The following is a 23,849-nucleotide window of genomic DNA, read 5'->3' on the forward strand; positions in this document are numbered from 1 at the left end:
TTCAATGATAATGGTACTTACCAGAGACAACTAGCTTTGTTCCCATGCCGAAGTATTTGATCCAGGTGCTCCACACTATGTTTTGACTTTACAATAAGCCAGCATGCTCTCTTGATATACCATTGATGAAGAAAATCCCAACTTTTCCAAATCATCCATGGGAGTCTGCATGAAGACCAGGTCCTTGGCTCCTGGGAGGTCATCAGGAATTTCAGATGTGCATCTGGATATTCAGCCGACAGCTAATGTCCTTCAGAAAAAATCTTTCCTGTTAGATAATCCTCCACCTAATGTCTTAGAACTAGATTATGAATTCTCTTTGATTTTAGACAGTAAATAAGAACACAGAGTTCTGCATGTAAAATAAACATGTACCTTCAGATGAAAATCCTGCTCTTTACCAAAGGTGTACACCTGCAATTACATGCTATCAAGTACTACTAGCATGGAGTCAATTTTCATTTTCGCAACACAGAAGAGAGAAAGGAGGAAAAGCCAGCACCAAAAGCATTGTGAAAGTGTCTGTGTGCTGCACGCACCCCCAAGTAAGTGGTTATTGTCTGTCCATCTCTTGGAATCACTCCAGGCTTTCCTACAGCAACTCACTGGCAGCTTTTTATATAACAACTGGTGGGAAAAGGAGGCTTTTCACTGAGTGGGTTTTTTTATAAAACAGCCCAAGATAACATCAGAGGAGTTGCTACTACTGTCAATCAAACAGCCTGCATGCTTAGTTTGGCATTTAAAATAAACTGAGTTACTGTTTACTTCTGGGATCTCTTGTAGCATACTGACTGCAAAATTATGTTGAGAAATTACTATTTGTGGTGAGAAAGAGGAACTAGAGGGTGAAGGTCTTTCAGCTGAAGTAGGTGTAAAAAAACCCAGTGGTCTACTTTGAAATCTTCTGAACAGAAACATCCTAATCACAACCACAAATCAAGGGCAGGAGTGACATAGACAGAATGACGCTTACTGGTGTTTTTTCTGCTACACCCTTAGACATGCAGTGAAGGAAACCACCTCAGTTCTGGTCAGACGGTGTTAATTTTTGCAGTAGATGCATGGCTAGGACACACAAGTTACTCTACATGACCTCACCTTATTGATGGATGTGGGGGAATGAAGTCTCTTCTGGGGGATAAGGGCTTCCTTCTGGTCAAGGACACATGGCAGAGTGAGCAATTGGGTAATACTGGTTCTGGGCTGGAGGGAGCAGTCAACTAATGCTGGTTTCAAGCAATCACATGGCAATTATTTTGTATGTTACACATTTCATCATTAACATTGTTGCTGTTATTGTTTGGTTTTTATTTCATTGCTGTTTACGGTAAATAACTCTTATCTCAACACATGATTTTTGCCTTCTGTGCCTTCAATTCTAATCTCAAGCCTTCCACAAGAGAGTAGGAGGAGCTAGCAAGTATAACATGGATTGAAGAGCATGGGAGCACTACAATGGGGAGTACCATTCCTAAGCCATGACAGCCTTACTTGGTGTTCAAATGGAGTATGAAATGTTGAGATAATGACAGGTCTGTCCAGAGATGGTTAAAAACAAATTTGCTCGATCTGTTCACATGGTTGTGGTACCTAACCCTGTATATATTCCTTTGTGTGCTCCTTGCTGTGCTCTTTTTCAGAGCAGGGAGAAGGATCAGGGTTTCTTTGTTGATGTATTGGGGGATATTAGCTAATGACATGACAACATCAAAGTCAATGAGGAACATTTGGGATGTGTATTCAGTGTTGCTCTCCTACCCTTACCTTGGGCACAGCCTTTGGGGGTCTATTAATAATCATAGACAGTTTGTGGAAGGAGGAAGAGAGGATGATTTTCCCAAGATTTTCACCCTCCTTTCCTGTTTCAGGCCTGTTACAACAGCTTTTGAGAATTTTGAATTTCCCTTGGGTGTTAAAGAAAGCATGTTCTTGTTGCAAAGTCTGCCAGATCCCCTCAGTGCGGCCCGCACCATATTTAGAGTCAGGACAGAGATACATAGGGGTACATACAAGTTAGATACATACATCTAACTTGAGAGTGGATAGTCATGAGTGCCATGAAAGGTAGGAGATAATGGGCCAGTTTTGAAGGATTACTCTGCTCCAATATTTTGTAAGTTCACCCACCCCTGACATCTACAGTTTTGGGGTTGAGTGCGACGAAGGTTTTGCTCTAAGGTTGCGGGAGAAATCCCCTTATGGTGAGCAAAAACTCACCCCCATTGTCCCCTGTGAGTTCATATGTAAAATGATTACTAGAAAGTTCTTTGTTCCTCCTGTTTGCCACATTGATATTAATATTCCTAACCCCAGTTTGTGATTGGTACCCTGTCCCTCATATTCCTCCCCTAACCTATCCTATATATATATCACTGATCCTACCCTGACCCTTGCCTTTTTAGTGTACCCTATACCCTGTTTGCAGTCTCTGCTCTTTGTTGTTTTTGATGATTAAAACTATCTCTTATTTTCAGATCACTAAATCATGCCCATCTCTATTTATTTGCCATGTGGACTTTCTCCGAATAGTCCTGAGGTGACATCTCCAAATAGTCCTGACATGCCATCCAGGCCTGGTGTACCACACTGCGGGACACTGGCAGAGGTGTAACTTACTGCAATGTGCCCTGTCTACTCTTTACTGGACATAGTTCAATACCAGACAGCATCCTCAGGGGTCAGAGGAGGAAAACAGACCAAGAGACACTGTGGCCACTCAAACTGCAGCTGAATGAGAGGAACAACCCATGCGAGTACAGAAGAAGAAATCCAAGACAAAATCAGCTTGTTTAGTGAGGGATGAAAAATAGGGCCCTGTAGTGGTTTGTTAATTGTAGATTTCGGTAACTATGAGATTTTCTGGTTAATCACTAAGGAGTGTGGTGGGTTTAGTATTAGCTAATCACTAATGCACTCACTTGTTGTGAGATAGGATTAGGAGAAAAGCAAAGCAGGCTCAAAACTTTAAAAAGGTATAAAGAAAAACTTATTAACAGTAATTAAAAGAAAGAATAATTAGAACAAAACCTTCAGAACACTTCACGTCCTCTCACAACCTTTTCTTTCATGCTGACAGTGTAAAGAAAGAAAATATAAAATTTCAGTGAGCTTACCACCCCTAGAATAGTCTTTCTTCAGTTTATTTAGGGAGATAAGTCCTTCTTGTTAATGTCATGGAGATTTCTCTACAAGAAAAACAGTTCTCTCATAGCTCTCATGAATAGCAGCCTCTTGTGGAAATTTGTAATTGTGAACTCTCTCCCATCTTTTATAAGCTTTTTTCACAGTTGTGTTTATGGCTATGTTAACTTATGGGGTATTGTTTTAAAGATGAACTGTTTAAAGGTAAAAGGTCTCATTATCTATCTCTAAAATCATCTTTATCTTTAGGAGCAGAGATCTTCTTTTCTTCTTGAGGGCACAGGACTGCTCTTCTCTTCTTTGTTCAAACTTCTCAGGATCACAGCTACTTTAACATCTGCTTAATTTGGTACGGAAGCTTTTGCTCAATATCTACAATTTGAAAATCTCTCTATACCTTTATGTGTTGTAGGGAAAAGGAGTCTTTCTCTATAGCTTTATAAGAGGATTTCAGCCCCAAGATTAAGGCATCTTCTCATCCCTCCCATCTGGGACTTGACTTCCTCTTCACTAACTTTAGTGTTTTTAGGTTGCTCTTTTACATCTTGCATCTTGCTCTTTTTTTACTCAAGAGAGGATTAAAGAACTGAAAGAGTTAACATCTCACTTGAAGTTTGCATACAGTTACCTAAACTACGACTAGAAGGGCAGCTAAAATTTAATCAGTCAGTCTAAACTCAGCAGTAACACACCAAAAAAGGAGGGAGGGGGTGTATAGCTTCTCTTTCCCCTTGCCCGACAGTTATACTAGTAGAATCTAATCTGAGCCGTCTCAGCCCAGGCTGTTCCTGAAAGTTAACAGACTCAGCTTAGCCCCAGGATAGTACCAAGATGTTAGAAATTGCAACCACAGCCTGACCTCCAACACTCCCTCTCCTGATCAGCAGCAGATAAAAAGTCAGCAAGCGCCCAGCAGGGAGAAAGGAGGCGGCCCCGCCCGGCCTGGCCTAGCTAAGACAGGGGCTGGGGCCTGTTACCTCTTTACCGACCAGAAGAGAAAGAAAGTTTTTACAAAATTTTCCATATTTAACATGTGTTTTTCACAGAGGTGTGTACAGCTTCCCAGTAGTTTGGTAGACTGTCAGTTACACAAAAGCTTTTACATCACATCTGTAGATGCCTCAGGCAAAACCACTTCAGGAGCTCACAAAAGGAGGAAGAGGCAATGCCAGAGATGGACACTAATCCCTACCCCAGGTGAGCTATGAGATATGTGAAAAGATTTCAGCTGCCAGTCAGGAGAGCCCTTGGTGACCTTCCTGCTCTGATGCTGGGGAATCGTGGCCCACAACATAAAAGGAGATGGTAGTGAAGCCAAGAAGCTGAGATCCTTGTTCTGGGATCTGAGCATCGGCAAGGTGATTGGGAAGAGGACAGAAACTTTCAGCCTCTGGAGGCAACTCCTGTCAAGTGGAAGGGAAAGGATTCTTTAATTCTCTCAAAGATGATCCAGCAGGGTACCCAAGTAGGCAGAATACCATGGAAAAAGGTATCCAGTACCTGAGCGAATCAGCTGTGCTGAAGGTAATCTTTAGGGATTCAAATAACAAGCAGTCTCTTGTTCAGTGTACACAATGTATGTGGCAGAAGTTTGTATGGAGCTTGCCATCATCGTACACCAACTCTTTGAAATCCTTTTCATTGATGTCAATGAAAGAAGAAGAAACACTGCTTCAGGTGATTACCCAACTCTAACAATATGTTTGTTTTTTTTCCTCCTTTCCAACCTAAGCCTTGGCTGTGGAAACATTGCCCAAGACTCTGGACAGACTCAAAAGATTCAAGCATGCTAGAGAGGAAATATCTGATGTTCTGCCAGTATGGACCACGGTCTCTTCTACTGGGAGCATGCAGCTCCCTGCTCAAGAGAGAGGTACGTACCACGAGGTAACCTAGAGGTGGTTTTACTTGTATGACTACAGAGAGGACATGAGGAAGCACCTCTGCCCTAGCAGCACAAGTACATGAGTATGCTGGTTTAAAAACACAGGAGGAAAATTAAACCCCATTTAAGCTTCTCTTTCCCCCCAAACCCCCCCTTAGTGAGAGACTAAAAGCAGAGATTCTGAGTTAAGAACCATTTACTTGAGAAAAAAACAAGAATAAAATAAGAAAAATGACCAGTAACTATATTAAAGTACACACAACAAAGGTGATTTACATACAGAAGGTTATTCACCAACCAAGACCCTGCACAACCTGAGACAAAGAAAGTGAGACCTGGCCTCTTCTCCCATGCACTGGGCCCTACAGCATCTGGGAAACTAGCTAGGGAGTCTGGATGGGAGCTATGCTGCTGAAAAATGCTGGCTCCATCAATTGCAGCAGTGGTCCCAATGCAGGAGTCCCTTTCCCCAAGGCAGTGGTTATTCCAGGAGTGGTCCTGGTGGGCACTGCAGCTTGCATTGGGGTTGTTGGCAGCTGCAGAATTAACAGCAACAGTAGTAGCAGCTGTGGCAGTAGCAGCATTTGCCCCTTTTGAGTTTCTCATGGCCGTGTGTTTAAGGGAACAGTTTATTCTTTCCCATGCCCAAGGTGAGACTGACTCCTTCCAGCTTCTGATGCAGCTTGCTCAGCCTTTTCTGCTGCAACCAAACTCCAGCCATGATGTGAATGGTATGGAATTAAAAAATGTTAGAAACTCCACCCCTCTTTTTTTAGCTCTGTACCCAGGACAACTTCTGCAGGAAATTCTTCAAGGATAAATGCCCCTCCACTTTACAGTGGGCAAATCCTCAGACAAAGCAGGAGGGCTGATGTTACTTCTGATCCTCTTGAAGGGACCTCCAGTTCATGTTTACAAGAACTGAGAAATGAGTACTGTGACCAGAAGTAGAGGGGACTTCAGCCAGGTGGAGAAAAGGGATAATCAGATCTATTGGACTGTGTGAATCTGATGGCCTGATGCAAGACTGTAAGGCTTTAATTGACACTGGCACACAATGTACCCTGATGCCATCAAGATCTATAGGGACAGAATCTGTCTTTATTACTGGGGTGATAGGCACGTCCCAACAGCTGACAGTACTGGAAGCTGAGTTGAGCCTGACTGGGAACAAAACGCAAAAAGATCCCATTCTAATTGGCCCAGAGGCCCCATGTGTCCTTGGCATAGATTACCTTGGGAGAGGGTATTTCGAGGACCCAAGAGGGCACTGTTGGGCTTTTGGGATAGCTGCTGTGGAGACAGAGGAAATTAGACAGCTGAACACCTTGCCTGGTCTCTCAAAGGACCCTTCGGCTGTGGGACTGCAGAGTGTCAAAGAGCAACAGGTACTGATCACTGCCACAGCAGTGCATCATCAACAATACTGCACCAACCGGGACTATGTGACCCTCATTCATGAGATGATTAATGAACTGGAAAGACAGGGAGTGGTCAATAAGACTCACTCACTCTTTAACACCCCCATATGGCCAGTGTGTAAGTCCAGTGGAGAGTGGAGACTGACAGTGGACTATCAGGGCCTGGATGAAATCACACCACCACTGGGTGCTGCTGTGAAGGACATGCTGGACCTTCAGTAAAAACTGGAGTCCAAGGCAGCAAAGTGGTGCCACCATGGACATTGCTAATATGTTTTTCCCTATTCCTTTAGCAGCAAAGTGAAGGCTACTGTTTGCTTTCTTCACCTGGAGGGGTAAAAGCAAACACAGAATGGGCTGCCTCAGGTGTGGAAACATCCCCACTATTTGCCATGGACTGATCCAGACTGTATTGGAAAAGAATGAGGTTACAGAATACTTGCAATACAATGGTGACATTATTGTGTGGGGCAACACAGCAAAGGAAGTTTAAATAGAAGATGAGGAATATAACCATATAACCAGCTACCAGAAAATGAAAAGTGATACCTTCTCTTTACTGATGGCTCCTGCTGTATTGTAGCGATGCACTGAAAATGGAAAGCTAATATATGGAGTCCTACATGGTGAGTCACAGAGGCTATTGAGGCACATGGTGGATCAAGTCTATTTGCAGAGCTGAAAGCTGTCTAGCTGGGTTTATATATCACTGAATGAGAGAAATGGCCTGTGCTCAACCTCTACATTTACTCATGGATGGTAGCAAATGCTCTGTGGGGTGGATGGAGAGATGCAAAAGAACAATTGGCAGTGCAGAGGTAAATGCATCTGGGCTGCTGAACTGTGGCAAGACATCACTGGTACAGAAGCTGGAGAAGTACATCATGTAGATGCACAAGTGCCCAAGAATTGGCCACAACAACAGACAGGTGGAATGGGCTGCCAAAATTAGTGTCTGAGATGGATCTTGACTGGCAATGATGAATTATTTCTGGCACACTGGGCCCATGACACCTCAGGTCATCAGGGAAGAGATGTAACAAACAGATGTGTTCTTGATCAAGGGGTCTCGGGGTCGGCTGCTTGTTCTCTGCCCCCGAGGTGAGTTGGGTGGTCCAGGGAGCGACCCCAGGCTCTGAAGAATGAGACTGGACTCTTTGCTGTTCGGTCTTCAGGTTGTTTATTAAGTCTTATCTACAAAATTTTCTTCCTGGCAGACAGAGGTCTGACCAGCAAGGCAGCCACGATGCTCTCCGACCGCCCCCGAGGCTGCTCCGTCTCTTATACCACAAATTACGTATATCATATTTACCTTTACCTTCCAATACCTATCACCCATGTTGGACAGTGCACCCCTTCCCCAAACCAATCCCTGAGTGCCAACACCACAGCAGAAGATGGAGAACAAGAAGAAGAAGGAAGAAGGATGAGACACGCCCTGTTCCCTCCATCTTGTCCCCATTACCTTTATACAAAATTTTTTAAAACTTATATTTTCACCCTGTGTACACCTTATAAAAACACCCTTTAAACCTGTGACACCTTCCAGCCCTCATACCAAACTGGCAATTCATTTGCAGGATCGAAATCCAGCCACCAAGTGTTCCGGGCATCATGCCAAGATCTCCGAGCCCCCTGACGGGGTTTCGGCTCTCGACGTGGTCTCGGGGGACTCCTCACATCCGGAGTGATGTGCAGAGTTCCCACAAAGGGGTGGACCTAATCATGGACACTGTCTTCCAGATTATCCACAACTGGGAAACATGCACTGCAATAAAGCAGGCCAAGAGGGTAAAGCCTCTGTGGTATGGGGAACCATGCTGAGATATAAATATGGGGAAGTCAGGCAAATTGCTTGCATCACACTCCTGCAAACCCACCAAGGCAATTGCTACATTCTTACAATAGGGGAAGCAACCACTGGATGACTGGACACCTACCCTGTGCCTCACACCACTGACAAGACCAGCATCTTGGGCCTTGAAAAGCAAGTTTTATGGCAATGTGGCATCCCAGAAAGAAACGAGTCAGACTTATTCTAAAAATGGCCTCACAGACAGCTGGGCCAGAGAGCATAGTATTATTGAGTGGGTGTATCGTATTGTCTCTCATGCATCAGCCTCTGGGAATATCAAAGCCTCCATGTATCAGAGAAGGGGATAAAGTCCCATGGGGCATTTGAGGAATATATGTTAGAGGTAGACAATTTGGATTAGTCCTGCCTCAAGCAAAGGGAAAGCCATCCATGAGATTTTTTTTGGTGAAGGGCCTGGGTGCACATGGTGGGTAATGCAGAGGGATGGGGAAATGCAATTTGTCCCTCAAGGGGATTTGTTTTTTTGATAAGAACAGTCTGTAATGTTGAATTATATAATATTGGTTGCTGAATGACACTGCCACTGTATGCCATAGCCACCATGGATGACGAGCATGGACTGCCCCAGATATACCAGTCATGATCTTCTGATGCAGCTTGTAACCACTCAACGGTACACCAGCCCTCCTGCCCTGGAAGACACCTAGGACAGATAGAATCCACAGTCATGGACTAAATGAACTCAACAGACATCTTGGAGGGATGGCCATTGACTATAGAAATTATATTCACACTTTTGTATTTATATGGATATGTGTATATATATACATAGCTGGAAGGCGTAGGATCTGAGTATGATATTAGATGGCATAGAATCAGGAATGGATAATGTCCTGCCTTTGGCCAAGACAGGGTTAATTTCTGCAGTAGCAGGAGGGGCACCTGTATCCTACACCACCTTGTGTCACTGATGGGGGCAAGGGAAAAGGGGGTCTTTCTTGGTTGGGGTAGCATGGCAGTGGTTCATGTTTTACATGGCTCTGTGTGGTGAGTTTCTGCACATGAATCATTTGCCTCTTTCTTGAACACTGTTGTTAGTATTGTTGCTGTTACTGTTCCTTTTCTTATCACATTGCTGTTTCCAGTAAATTGTTCTTATGTCAAACCACGATCTCTTACTTTTCTACCTTCAGTTCTCCTCTCTAGCTCACTGCAGGTGGTAGGCGGAAGGGGAAGTGGGAGTGAGGGAGCAGCACAAGGTTTGGAGTGATTCAGTGGGAACACTAAATTGGGGAATACCATTCCTAAACCATGACAATCCTATTTGTTTTAACATGAAATGGACAAAGAAGATAGTTATAAGCAGCACATCATCAGCTCTGGTAGATAAGACATTGCAAATCTCTAATTTGAACTGGTCTATGTGGAATTTTGTGGTAACTGAATTAGGGTAGACAGGGTTTACAGTTTTTCCAACATCTTACAGTTGCTTACATGTACAGCAGCGAATATTACATGGTGAAGCTTTTTCTCAAAAGTGCTAGGCTGTAGCAAGCATATAATTCCCACCACTGAGGTACTTCCTTCAGCACACTGTATTTCTTTTCTGCCTACTCTTTCCTACAGAGAAAAGTGGTCAGACTAGAATATTACTGCTTCTCTGTTTGCTCCCCTAAAGACTGCCAGAATTATGCCATGGCTGTGTAAAAGCACCGAAGGAGCAGGTAAGTGTCCAGTATTTATGTGCTAAGTTTTAAGGCAGTGAAGATTTCCTTTGCCCTTAATATAGTAGATGTGTGTTGAAGACAGGACTGCTAATGATAAACCAGACTTTGAGAAGGACATCTGTGCGGAATTACCCACTCTTTTGGAGTAGCAGAAAAAGGTTGGGCTTTTCAGCAGCTCACTCAGATGCAGTGAGAAGACTGGTGGGGTGGCACAGTTACAATCTTGTGGTTCAGATATTGCGGGTGTTTTTTTTGCCTTGATGATCTTTGTGTTTCTATCGCAGTGAGGATCCCAGTAGGCACAGTAGTAAGTAGCAGCATCATCTGGAATTACATCTTTTAGTGTAAGAACACACCGCTTCTGGACAGAACTTATCTCAGTCACGTATCTGTTTTCTTGAAAGCCACTTTCAATGACAACTTTGCCTCCTGAAACAAACAGAAGCCTCTCTGGAGCTTCACCCTCCTTCTGCTTATACCAGTGTATGACGATGTCATCAAAATTTGCCTCTAATGTTGGAATTTCACATGTCATCCGTGCACTTTTTTGAAACTTGGTGATGGATATAGGACTCTGCATGGGAATTTCCTGTGAAAATCCATCTAGGAAAGAGAAGAGGATAAATTATGTAATTAGCTGGAATCAGGGATTTGGAAAGATGCCTTTTATAGATGCAAAGCCATGGGTGCCTGTGAAGAAAGGTAGGAAAATAAGGAAGTACTTACAAGACCAAGAGGCTGTGGCCACAAACACTACGAGCAGCAGCATGTTTGCTTGTCACGCTTCGGTCTCATTGAGATTCAGAGAAGGAAGAAAGGGACTCTAAATGGGAACCGTTTTGTACGGAAGGAGGAAGTGACTCTCTTGAATGGTCTTCAGTGATGAACTTTCTGTGTGCAAGCAGATGGGGTGTTTTTGCAGAAATCCCTCTCTGGACTGTCAAACATTAAAATTGGTAAAAAGGCTGTAGTTCTGTCTGCTTTTCCCAGTAAATATGGGAAATATTGATAAAATCCAAGGATTGTGGCCCTATAAAACTCAGTCGAAGTGACTGAGAAAAGGTTGCAACCAAGAGCATGTCCAGATATGTATAGTGGAGTGAAGGTTTCAGCCTGGAGGTTACCCTGATGGGCAGTGATTGCATACCTAACCTGAGAGGTGCAGAGAGGTGCACAGTGTCACAGCAGGTGAGGACTGCCTTTGCTGCTTCAGCTTAGTCACCTAGATGCAAGGTGCAGAAGTGCCCAGGGTGCCCCTGTGCTGGTACTGCCCTCCACCAAAGCTGAAGACCATCAACCTGCAGTGACTGCAGTGACTGCAGAAGCTTGACTGTTGGGACTTGCCTTTGCTTTGATTTGGGGTGCGGGAGGAAATGCACAGCCACAGGATTTCAGTTTCATAGCTTAGCTGAGATGCAAACAATTCTTGGAAAAAAGGCTGGAAAATAAAAGAGAACATCTGTTGTCAACAGCCATTGCAGAGAGACATCTTGATGAGTGGGTTTGATGCTGTGGGGTCTCCCCTATGACTGATGAGCCCAGGCTGATCCTCCTCCACCAAAGGCTATATCTTTCTTGCTCCAAACTTTCCATCTGGTCTCAGGGGTCTGGGATACCTGAAGGCCATTTTATGGGTAAATGCTGAGGCAAAGGAAATACTGAGTACCTCAGGTTTTTCCATGTCATACATCACCAGTTTCCCTGCCCCATCCAGCAGCTTTCCTGAGTGTTTCTTTTGCTGCTGCTGTATTTAGAATCCTTTCTTGTTCCTCTTTACCTCATTTGCCAAATGCAATTCTAGCTGGTTTATTGCTTTCTTAAGCCCATTCCTGCATGGTTGAACAGCAGCTCCATACTCCTCCTGGATCACCAGCCCCGGATTCCACCTCTTTTATACTTCATTTTTATGCCTGATTAAAGTCAGCAGCTTTTTGCTCACTCTTGGGAAAATCCTGCTGCCTCTACTTGGTTTCCTAGGTGTCAGACTGGACCTTTCTTGAAATTGGAGAAGATTCTTGGATATCAACTAGCATTCCTGGACACTTCAGGGTTGTATTTATGGTGATGTTTTTGAGCAGATATCTGAAGAATTTTAAAGTCTACTCTCCTGAAGTCCAGGGCTGAGGTCCTGCCTTTTGCCCTGCTGCCTTCTCTCAGGAGTTGAATGCCACTGGCTCATAGACACTGCAGCCAAGGCTGCCCTTACCTTTCCACAACAAGGTCCTTATTGGCTGCCCAATCATCCATCTCAGGAAGTTGCTGCCAGCTCACTCCTAAAACCTCCTAGACTGGTTGTGAAGTATTCTCAGATCCCACAATACAATGACAAAAGGCAGGCTGACTGAAGTTAACTTCAGAGGTCTACAACCTATTTTTCAAATAGCTGAGGAAGACAGAAATATCCATAGCAAGATGTTATACACTTAAATCACATAGAAGCTTTAGCAAAAAATGTTCAGAGCCTGTAGAACTAAAAATCCATCACTGTCGATGTATTTGTGCTCATTGTTAAAAGATACTGAACATGTGCACTACAATTCAGAAAATGTAAGACATGAAAGTATCTCAGTGTTTTGACCTAGCTTTCAGAAAAATGCCAGCTTTCCTGGAACCAGTCTTTGCAGAATCTGATTTCTAAAACTCAGCACACTTAATCTAAAGGCTCTGAGAGTCTTTGCTTGTCTGTGGCATGGCTTGTGGCTGAGGATTTCAATTTATGCCTTGGAAATATCAAATGGGGAATCGTGACGAAAAAATTAGGTTTTCTGTGCCTTTGTAGGACTTTTTAGTGACTGAGATGCAAAGGAAGGCAAAAGGAAAATATGAAGGAGGATGCGCAAGATCAGCTGGCTTTCCCCCCTTCTTTCCTGCTTTTTTTCAAGAGAAAATACTAAGGGATGAAGAAATGTTGCTCTGAGAATGTTGCAGAGAGCAGAGAAGAGAAATCTATAACTCACACACAGAGACTGTGTCACTGTCAGGTGAGTGCTTTCAGTAAAATATAGCCTTCATTTTAGGAGCAAAGTTTCATATATTTATCTTAAAGTGACAGGAAGGCTTCACTTTCTGGATATTGCAGAAAAATCTGAGCACAGAAATGATATACTGATTGTCAACATCAGATATTTAACACTTGTCATAAGGCTTTTTTTTCCTCTCCTGCTGCAGAAAATCATGAAGGGGGTGGAATAAGGAAGTATTTGAATTTTTAGCAGAGTTCACAGCTTGCAGTTCAGAGCACAAAGAGTCTTTTTGTAAGGCTTATCTTTGCCAAACTTATGCTGTGGTACAACCAGTATGCACAGTAATAAGTGCCAGAATCCCTCGGGGTTAAAGAATTTATCACAAGATCATACACAGGCTGAGTAGGATGATTCCGAACTTGAAATCTATTTCTATCATTGTTGTCCTCAAAAACAGGTGTCCCTCCAGACTCGTACAGTATCCTCTCTGGCGGCTGTCCGGGAAGCTGCCTGTACCAATGCACAATGGTTTTCTCTCCCAGTTGACATGACATGCTGGCAGAAATGCCCTTCATCTGCACCTGCATCTCTGGGGTTTGCACTGGCACTGACTGCATGTCTACACCTGGAAGTGAAAGCAGAGAAATTGCATGAGGGGAGAAACTCCTGGAGTTTGGAAAAAGGCTTATGTTCACTGTAGACAGGAAGGAGAGAGAAGAGGAAAAGGTCTTACAGATCCAAAATGAAGTTGCAAGAAGGACTGGAAACAGCAACATATTGCCTGTGCAGATTAGACCTGAAAATGAAATAAATAGAAATGTTATAAAGCCCTTCAGGTGGACAAATCATCAAATGACTGGGAGGAGGAAATTACTCAATTCAGCACATCCAATGGTCGTTCTTCAACACACTACCACAGAGGGTGTTAAATTTACTGACAAGCTAAACCATGGCAGGCGCAGCATAGAAAGGACAAAAAATACTCAATCTGAAAATCTTCTTCCTCTATCTAGTACTAGACTTATATCAGACTTACCTACTGAGCACACTCAAGTTGTTCAGCCTGGCCCTTCCCAAGAATGTATTCCTCTCCTCAGGCACCTCAAAGCTGTCCCAGAAGAATGTTTCACCTTTCCTTAGAACTTCGGAGAATCACAGAATAGCAGAATGCTTTGGGTTGGGAGGGACCTTAAAGATCATCGAGCTCTCACTTCTACCCCATGTGCAGGGATGTCACCCTCTAGATCAGGTTGCTCAGTGCCCCATCCAACCTGGCTTTGAACACATCACAAGGGATGGAATGTCTAGATCTTCTCTGGGTTGTCTCTTCTAGTGCCTTACGACTCTCAGAGTAAAGAATTTCTTCCTAAGAGCTTCTCAAAAGCTCTTTCAGTATAAAACTCTTCCCCCTTCTTCTATCACCGTCTACCCAAGTAAGTGCCCTTTAGACACTGTAAGGCTTCAATAAGTTCTCCCCTAAGCATTTTTGTGTCCAGGCTGAACAGCCCCAATTAAGCCTTAACTAGGCCTGTCACTAGTAGTGTCTGGCAAGGTTCCACACTGGGTCCAGTATTGTTTAACTTGTTCACCAATGACTGGGGGGAAGGGGCAGATGCCTCCTCAGTTCACTGATAGCATGAAGCTGGGATGAGTGGCTGATACTCCAGAGGGCTGTTCAGCCCTTCACAGGGATCTTGACAGGATGGAGAGATGGTCAGGCTACTTCCCACCTGAGGGCATCTGCCCGCAACAGCGTGGGAAATGGTCAGCATTGTACAGTGTTGCTTCAAGTAGGCGTGGAGTTTATGAGGCTGGTTGAGCCTAATGTGACCTGGGCTCTGTGCTGCCCTTAAGTCTGGCTCGAGCAAGGTCTCACAACCAAAGGATGCCTGGGGCGAAGTGGAGGTCTCACAGCCCTGTGTTGTTTCAGTGGCACAGAGAAGCACCTGTGCCTATGTACCACCCCTTGTTCTCACCCTCCCTTCAACCTGAAAGGTGAGCTGTGTTGTAAATCTGGTCTGATGAGAAGAAAAGGCACACAAAAACTCTATGGAAAAGATCAGACAACAAAGGCTGCCTCAGACCTTGGAGGGAGACCAAACTGTTTATTTTACGTTTTGTATTAATAAATTCTGACCAAAAGTAAGTGACACTCTAATTGACATATTTAACTTTCATGTTCCTTGGAATGCAAATGAGGAAGAACATGTGATATATGTATCAGCAAAGTTACCAAACCCCATCTACAGCATGTGATTGTTCCATCTCATTGGAAAGGGCCAAAAATTTATAATATAAGGGGGGAGGGGCTTTGGGGCAGTGTTGGGGTTTGGGTTTTTCTTTCCTTTTCTTTCCTTGTTACTTGTGGATTTTTTTTCCCATTGAGTTACTAAGAAGTACTGATGGCAGGGTGCTTGAGAGGTGTGGAGGGGAAACTCCTCTGTTTTTTTGGGAGTTTCTCCCAGAGGGACAGAGATACAGCAAGAACAGAGGCAGGTAAAAGGACAGGTGAAAGGACAGAGGTTGGGGCAGCTGGGAACTCTCTCTCACTCTGTGTTTTGGAGGAGAATGGACCTGCAGCTTGGAAAAGGAATTCACTGCCAATGCAATAACCCAGCCGGGAGCTTCTTTTCTTCTGCTGCTGGGCCCCGCACCCCCTGCCCTGCCGGGACATCTCACAGTTTCCAGCTACTGCTGCAGAACTCCTGATACATCTTGTCCACCACCCCAGGATTTCTGCTCATTGCTGCTGTCCCAGCTTGCTGCTTCCAAGAGTCCTGCTGGGGCCCCGGGACGGACAATCCCCACCGGGTTTCGTGAGCCAAAGCCCCTCTTCCATCCAGCCGTGCGGGGAATCTGCGCACGCGCCCTGCCCACCGGAAGCCAACAGCGCCCCCTGCCGGCGGTGACGCAACTGCACCGAAGGGGAGCCGGCGGCCGGGGAGGCTGTTACCGGTTCCTGGTTCTGTTTGTTATTGATGCTGTAGTTGTTGTTGTTGTTTTGTGTGTCTTGTTATACATATTAGTAAAGAACTGTTATTCTTATTCCCATATCTTTGCCTCAGAGCCCCTTAATTTCAAAAATATAATAATTCGGCGGGAAGGAGTTTCCGTTCTCCATTCCAAGGGAGGGTCCTGTCTTCTCTAGCAGGCACCTGTCTTTCAAACCAAGACAGGCAGAAAGAGATGGAGAGACAGAAAAAAGTTTTGCCTGCTTCAGATTGGTCTATGGACTGTGTCTCTCCTCCTCTCCTCAGGGGAAGGATTTTGGTTAGGTTTGCACCTCCAACTGCATAGGAACAGGCCTAGGAATACTTAAGTATATTTGTCTATTTATGTATCTTAGAAAAAAACCAGGCAGCTGTTAATTTCACTGTGCATGAAGAATTACAGATACAGAAAATAGTGTGTAAATGTTTGACTGCACTGACTTGCCATGACACATTTCTTTTGAAGATCTTTGCATTTCTGTTGCATGAAATAAGGAGCTCTTCTGGCAGTAGTTTCTTGCCAGCCGTGAGGAGATTGGACCTCTGTGCAAGTGCCTGCCTTCCTTGATAATGGGGTTGTAGCACCAAATAGGAAAAGTACAGCTGGTGACTCTATTACAAGACAGCTGTCAGTGGCTGTGGCAAAACCAGAGTGAAGCATGCATTTCTACCAGACAGTTATTTGCTGCCCCTTGCTTTTTCTTGTACTTTCCGTGATTTCAAAGGCTGAAAATGTGCCCCACAAAGACTTTATAGCAAATGGTCCCATGGGCAGCAGCTGTCATACATCATTCTCTTCCCTGAGAAAAAAATTCACATTTTCTGACCCAGAAGAGAGAATCCTCTGGATCTTTTTTAGGACTTTGTCAATAGCACTGTACACAAATAAATCTCATGTTACAAGTGGTACAGAAAGTTAATATTCTTCTATTGTCCTTGTGATAAATATGTGAGTTTGTGTCAGGTCCTGTAGTGCAGATATATCTACAATGAAATAACAAAAAAAGAACTCACATGGACAGGGGTTGTGAATACCCTTGCCACATGAAATTTCACTGCAGCTCTCCTCAGAGCTGACTGAGCAGTGCTGTATCATCATTTCTATATGTTCCCAGGTTTAATCTGCAGCTTGTCCTTGTAAATGGTCTTCACAACTCTTTCTTAGAACAGTGTTTTCAGGTGTTGCACAGTGTACTATCCTTGCCTATGAAAGTCATTGTCATCATAACCATTCAGTTGGAAGTTACTACTGATAAGTATCACCTGTATTTGAAGCCTCTCAGGGTAGATCTTAAGTGCAAATATCCTTCTCCTATGCTCCCTCCCCAATATTTCTTCATTTTTTGCTTTCTCAGACTGTACTTGGGAAAGAACCTGTATGGTTCAGAGATTATCTGTGCTACTATATAATTTAGCTGCAATGCCATCACCCACAGGAGTGCTCATTTTCCCCAGCACAGAGCAGTATACCACCTAAGTTGTAGCACATCTTTGCTTTTCTCCTTGTCTGATATTCATGTAAACATACTCAGCATAAACATATTGGAGTGTTTTAGAGGTAGGAAAGTACAATTATGATTCTCTGTGTTTGACAGAAAGCCTGCCCCTCAGGGCGCAGGCAGCTTTCTGTACTGGCTGCCTGTCACCTGTTAATTCTGTGGGAATAGCAGCAGGCACAGTAGTAGGAACCTACATCATTGGAGTTAATGTCATTGATTGTGAAAGTGCAGATGTTTGTACCTTTCTTTGAAGAAGAATACTTGTTCCTATAGGAATTGTCATCATAAGAAACTGCACTGAGTCCAATGTACAGAATCCATTCTGGAGCTTTGGCGGGTATGTGTCGGTACCAATGTATATATACGTACTGGAAGTCAGGAATACCCTCAGCTATACAGTCCATTGATTCAGTTGTCTTGTGCCCTCTGGTAATGGATACTTCTCTCTGCTTCAGAATCACTTGTGTTTGGCCATCTAGAAAGAAAGAGAGAAAACAGAACAAATACTCTTAGTTTGCTATTCATTTACACACATAAACATGGGATGCTGCCTTCCACTGCCCTGTGTCATGGTGACAAATGGAACCTACAAGAGCAGGCTGGAGCCAGGGCCAGTAGAGGAAGCAGCAGCATCCTGAGTGCTCTTGCTTGTGTCTGCCCTCAGGAGGAAGTTTACAGCACTCCCAGCAGGGGCACAGCACAACAACTGAGGAAAGGAAATTATTACTTCGGCCTTTGGAGAGGTTGTCCTGGCAGGTGTGGTCTGAGATAATGCAGCCTGATTGGACCCTGCTAAATTAACAGTCAGATTATAGCTTTACACAAGCAGCACAAACCTCTCCCTCCCTCCCTCCCTCCCTCCCTCCCTCCCTCCCTCCCCGCTCCAATTACCTTAACACATCTACAAAGTAATTTTGTAGTCTGAAGCAAATATTACCACTACTTTTAGACTAGTTGAAATCTTCTAAACAGTGCCTGGACTTTTTCTTGGTCTTTCAGACCAAGGAATTGTGTAAGAGCCTAAATGAGAGATGCGGGACTCAGGCGGCTCTCCAAAATGCAGTTTATTCCATCCAAGACGTTACAGCAGTCCAGGGTCGTGGGCAACAGAGCCTGTGCCTACAGCTGTCAGCGCCAGGTGCAGGCAGGCCTGGAGACCCTTTGGTTTTGGTTACAATGCATTATATACTTTTCTTTGCTTATCATCTTAATACAGTAGAACCAATCTATACCTTAACTATTATCTATAGCCTATCATAACTACTATAATTACCATGTTCATGTTACTATTCTCCAATCACTAAAAGTGATTAGTATGTTACAGTTTAAGCTAGAAGTTGTTTTTCAGTTTTTGTGCAGTGGAAAATTCTGAGACCTTTTTTCTACTTGCAACACTGGCAATCTTGCTTGCCTGTGGTATCTTTCTGCTTGGTGAAAACATCTTGTTTAGGGTGGGTTTATCCTTTGCTCTAAGTCATAAAAACCCCTTCTAACTAACATACCCTTTGCCTCCTTGGTTATCCAGTAAGACTGGCTCAGCAATTCTTTTCTTCTATATCAAAACTTGCTTCCATCTCTATTCCTTCATCAGACTCTACATTTAAAAATCTTTCTGCTAAGCGTACATATCTGTGAGACTTTCTTGTCAAATTTTCATCCTTCCCAACAGAAATGGACTTTTCCTCAGGTTGGCTGCCAATAAAACATAAAAAAAATAAAATTCAAATAACGGAGCTAAATGAATTGGAGGGGTGTGAAATTACTGGTCATGACACAGATCGAATATTGAAGACCAGGAAAATATACAGTAGACATTTGGGAGCTCAAAAGCAGGATTGTTGAGTTTGTGACTGTTTCTTGTCACAGGTAAGGTGAGATGCTACACCCCAGAGTGGCTTCTCCAAATCCTGGAAAGAATCACAATGCAAAGAAACACAAATACTTTACAACACCCATAGGCCTAGTTTAAAATAAAGACAATTAGGTCAAGCAAAACATAGAAATTATTTGGTGCAATTCAAAGTAATTTTTCAGGCACAATGTCACTTCTAGCTCCCTTGGAAAGAAAAAACCAATTCCCCTTTTCCTCTTGTTATCATGTCGTTTTACTTATGTTGGCCAGCTTTCTTTTTTTCAAGCATTTTTACACAGATTCAGTAACTGTTGTCCTACAGTTGTACTAGGAATCTGTTTTTTCAATCTCATGTGAAATGCAGCTGGTGCCCCAGTGCGCAGTGTGCTCTGAAGACGCCATACTAGTGATTGGCAATACTGGGTCCCTTGGGATAGGAACACAATGGTCCTGCAACTTTATCTATGACTATATCTATATGTCCATAAACAGAATGAGCAGAAATAACTCAAAGAAATGTCTTTCTGTTTGCAAAAATAAAAACATCTATCCCTTAGCTACCATCTTGCTATGTAGGATGAGAAGCCCCACTGAAGTAAATTAGGACACTTGTGTATTAACCTAAATGAAAATTTGATCAACTCCAAGAAGAAAACAAAGAGAAAATAAAACCAGATTCTCAAGTGACAAAGAAGTACAAAATGGGTATATTGCATCTGCAGTCTTAATTAGTGCTTCAAGTTTATTTTCATGTATAACCTTCTATTCTGTCACACAAATGACAGAACAGGGGTTTTATTCCAAAGATGTAGCTTGAAGGGTAGTGAGAATAGAAAGATTTGTCTGCCTTTAGCAGGACCCCGCTTTTAGCCAAACCTACCATCTTATAAACCCACTCAGAGGCAATCCATCCTGGCCCAACAAAATGCCCTTTTTGTTGGCAAAGTGAAATAACAGGTCTGCTGGTACTGGCTGTAGTGTGCATCTGCAAAGCTCAGCAGCACCTTTTATATCTGGCTGTCTGTGGCTTCTGGGAAAAGTAGGGTGACAGTGTTCTTGCGTGTTGTCAAACACTTCAGGTTCTTGTTTGGAAAGTAGAGCATGTCTTTGTGCAGGTCCCTTGTGGCTTTCTACTACTGTACATCCCAACTAGCACAATAGTAGGTGGCAGAGTCTTGCAGTGTTACTTTGCTCACTGTCAGGGTGCAGACAGATTTGCTGGGATCCTTCTCAACAGTAAACTTCCCCTCATCAGACTGATTTTCAAGGAAAAACCTGGAGAACATGTAGGCAACACGCCTGGGAGCTGCATTGACCGTCTTTTGGTATCAGTGAATAAAAATGTTGCTGAAATCATGACTGGAGACATGGCAATTAATTAGCACTGTTTTGCCTTCTGGCTTGGTGATGGATATACGGGTTTGCTGCAAGTCTTGTTCAGAGCCACCTGTGGCAATAAAAGAGAAAAAACAGAGAAGCTATGAGAACATCCCCTTTTCTACTGGTGACTATGCAGGCAGCAGGATGAGCAGGGCACATACAAGTACAAGAAAAAACAGTTGCCAGTAGGAAAGTGCTCACCAACCACATCACCACTGTTCTTCTTAGGGCTTTCTTACAGGCACAGGGTCAGGGTAAGCCACAAGAGGGGGTGAAGCAGATCTGAGTGGCTGAAAACTATCCAATGAGGCTGTGCCAGCTACAGGTCAAACAATGATGCATGAGCCATTTCCTTTTGGTTAACTGAAACAGAAGGGAAAAAAACAAAAAACAGGCAACCACTCCCCCTGCCCCAAGCCCAAAAACCACTCATCTCCAAAACGTACCTTTGTAAGAAGAGAGCTCACTACTGAGAAAAACTTTTTTTTTTCCTTCTTTTTTATTTCCACAGGGAATTTGCCTGGATGATGAGTAGAGTCACCTTTTTTTCCTTTGCTTGTTGTACTGTGAGCCCTGCTCTCCAAGATGTATTTGCCAGATAAGGTACTAGACAGAGATCAGCTTAATTTCTTACCTCTCTTACAGACCAATGTTATGTAGGATGATTTTTCATCCCATGACGATACCTCCAAAATGTTTATTTTAACAATTTGTCCTATTTATTTTGAATATTGACCATCAAGGAGGATCCTGTAATACAGCTTCTGCCAGAAATCCCTCTTCTTACAGTCATTGTTTGGAGTTATCCAGTACAGCAAAAAAAAAGTCCCAGTGTTTTCAAACTTTTACTGATGACTCCAATAATTAAAATATCACAAATATACATCAAAAGTATGCCTGACCAGCAAACATCTTCCATTACCTGGCCTTACAGCTGTTGGTTTTCACATTACTCATTAGGTGGGATTTCTCTCTGCCTATCAAGGCCTCTGTCTTCATAGTCAGGCTTTTCCCATGGTCTTGTTACGCTTACACATTTCAGCAGGCTGAAATGGAAGTTTAGCTCTCTAGCTTAAATTGAGAAGTTTTGTCGTATAAACTTATATGACATGTCATCAGTAGTAATATACTCATTTTCATATTCTTATGTTTTGAAATCAGCAAGGGACCCCTTTTTAGAACATGCTTTTTATACATCTAGTGTAGTTTACTATCTGATTTTTAAATCAAAACAGTGATTAAAACTATTCAACAGGAGATTGGTCCTTCCGGAGCCAAATGCAGTACATGGGTCTAAGTATTTTTATATCAGCTGGCATTAATCGAACAGACCAGAAAAAAAAGTCTGTACTGAGATCTGAAAACCTGCTAACGAACAGCTGTCTTACATGGCTATCTCCCATCTCCACTGCTTCCTCATCCAGATAATCTGAAAAAATGTATGACAGTTTACCGATACTGTTGCTATTGGGGTTCTTTGTTTTTAAGGTAGAAACAAATCGCTTATACAAGATATAATTTTCCCAGAATAACGAATTCCCACTTTCACACTCTGTAATTCAGCTCCCAAATTTATTTGTGTTTCACATTCAAAGTCTAAGGGGTCTTCCTGTGTGTCTGCTAAGAGTGTATGTTTAAGTCCCATGTTCCTGTAAATAGGTCTTGCTTATACTTGACTTTTATTTGATAAATATACTACAGCTTAGCATCTTCTCCCAGCTGCTTATTAATTGTGTGGCTTACCTCACATCATTTAACAGCCTTAGAGGGAGGAGGCAACAACCTGGGGAGGGACAGACAACACAGTACAAAGTAGGATACTTTGTACTATACTAGTTAATGATACCTCTCATTAACTCTTGGAAAGACTGCACTTGTATTGAATTGCTCTGGAGTAGCAAGAGGGGGCTGCAGCAAACACTGCTATGTGGCTCTTAGAATGGCCCCTTGGAAATCACAGGTATATGCAGTCCTTCTGTCTCTTGTCCAGGTCTTCAGCTGAAGATAGTTTGGGAAAGACTCTCAGTTACACATGGATTTCTCTCATAAGGATTTCCCAGCATTTACTTTGCCCTTCCCAATTCACACCTGGACATCATTTTCCATTTCTCTGGGTTTGCATCTGTAAAGTTGCTTATCCTGGGGTAAAACTTGGAAACTGCCACAGGACATGTAAACTCAGCAATTTCATCCAAAATTCCCCCTTTGTCACTTAGGGTTGCTTTTCTCCCTTCCTCCTTTCCCCCATCTTGGATGTCCTCAATTCCCTATCAAACACTTCCTGACATTTCTGGCTGCTGTTTTCCCACGTTCAGACAAAGAAGCTGGCATGTCTCCATGCAAAAAGTTCATGTCATTTTTTGATCATTCTTCTGCGAACACATTACAGCTACAGTAAATGACAGAGGTTGAGGGAATGGTTGTGGGTGCAGTCCCACACCATGCATTGAGTGATAGCACTTGCTGAGTTGGTCATCCAGCTCATGCACCAGCAGCATGCAGGCATCTGTGTGGGTAGATACTTCTTTTGGAGGAAATCCATGATTCCAATTAATATCAGACCCAGAAAGGGTGATACAGACCAATCTCTATGTATGTAGAGGGGGTCCCAGGTGACATTTGGTACCAGTGGATGTAGGTGAACTGTGACCACCAGTTACTTTGCAGATAAACTTGACAGTGTCCTCTGGGAGCGACTGGGCTGTGTAATGGAGGCTGGCTCCTAGTAAAGGGCCAGTAAAGGACCCAGAACAGACCTGAAGGGAGAGCACAGAGAATGCAGCAGTGATGAAGTTGCATTAAGAAATCCCCATCACTGGCTTCAAGGAGGCATCGTCAAATACAGGGAGTCCATCCACGAGGAAGAGAGTTTGAGCTTTATTCCGTGCTTGTGCTGGTAAAGACAGAGTGCTGCATAATATAAGGAGGAAGAGAAATGCAAAAGCTTTTCTCCACCTTTTGGCTTATATTGCACACATTTCTCAACCATCACACAGGGTAATCAAGGTATTTGTGCACAAGTTATCTGCCAAGTGTAATTTGAATTTGAGACTTGGGTAATAGGACATTGCGGATATTAAAATATACAAGTAGGCTGGGTGACAATGGAAGTGTGATATAAACCCAAGAAGAAATATATTCTGACACCCTTAAGAATAGCTAATAAATACCA

At 43.3% G+C, this 23,849-nt stretch overlaps 1 protein-coding gene across 1 annotated transcript in view; it reads right to left on the bottom strand.

The window, feature by feature from the left end:
- Nucleotides 1-15,696: 15,696 nt before the first annotated feature.
- Nucleotides 15,697-23,849, bottom strand: part of AMPH (amphiphysin) — a 118,150-nt gene continuing 109,997 nt past the window's right edge. The window contains exons 20-23 of the mRNA XM_030963832.1: nt 23,494-23,587; nt 23,304-23,433; nt 17,687-17,920; nt 15,697-15,965 (exon numbers count right to left, since the gene is read on the bottom strand). Coding sequence (XP_030819692.1) covers nt 15,697-15,965; nt 17,687-17,920; nt 23,304-23,433; nt 23,494-23,587 — 727 coding nt within the window. The remainder of the gene's footprint in view (nt 15,966-17,686; nt 17,921-23,303; nt 23,434-23,493; nt 23,588-23,849) is intronic.

The sequence above is a fragment of the Camarhynchus parvulus genome, chromosome 2 (genome assembly GCF_901933205.1).
Source record: "Camarhynchus parvulus chromosome 2, STF_HiC, whole genome shotgun sequence".
NCBI lineage: Eukaryota > Metazoa > Chordata > Aves > Passeriformes > Thraupidae > Camarhynchus > Camarhynchus parvulus.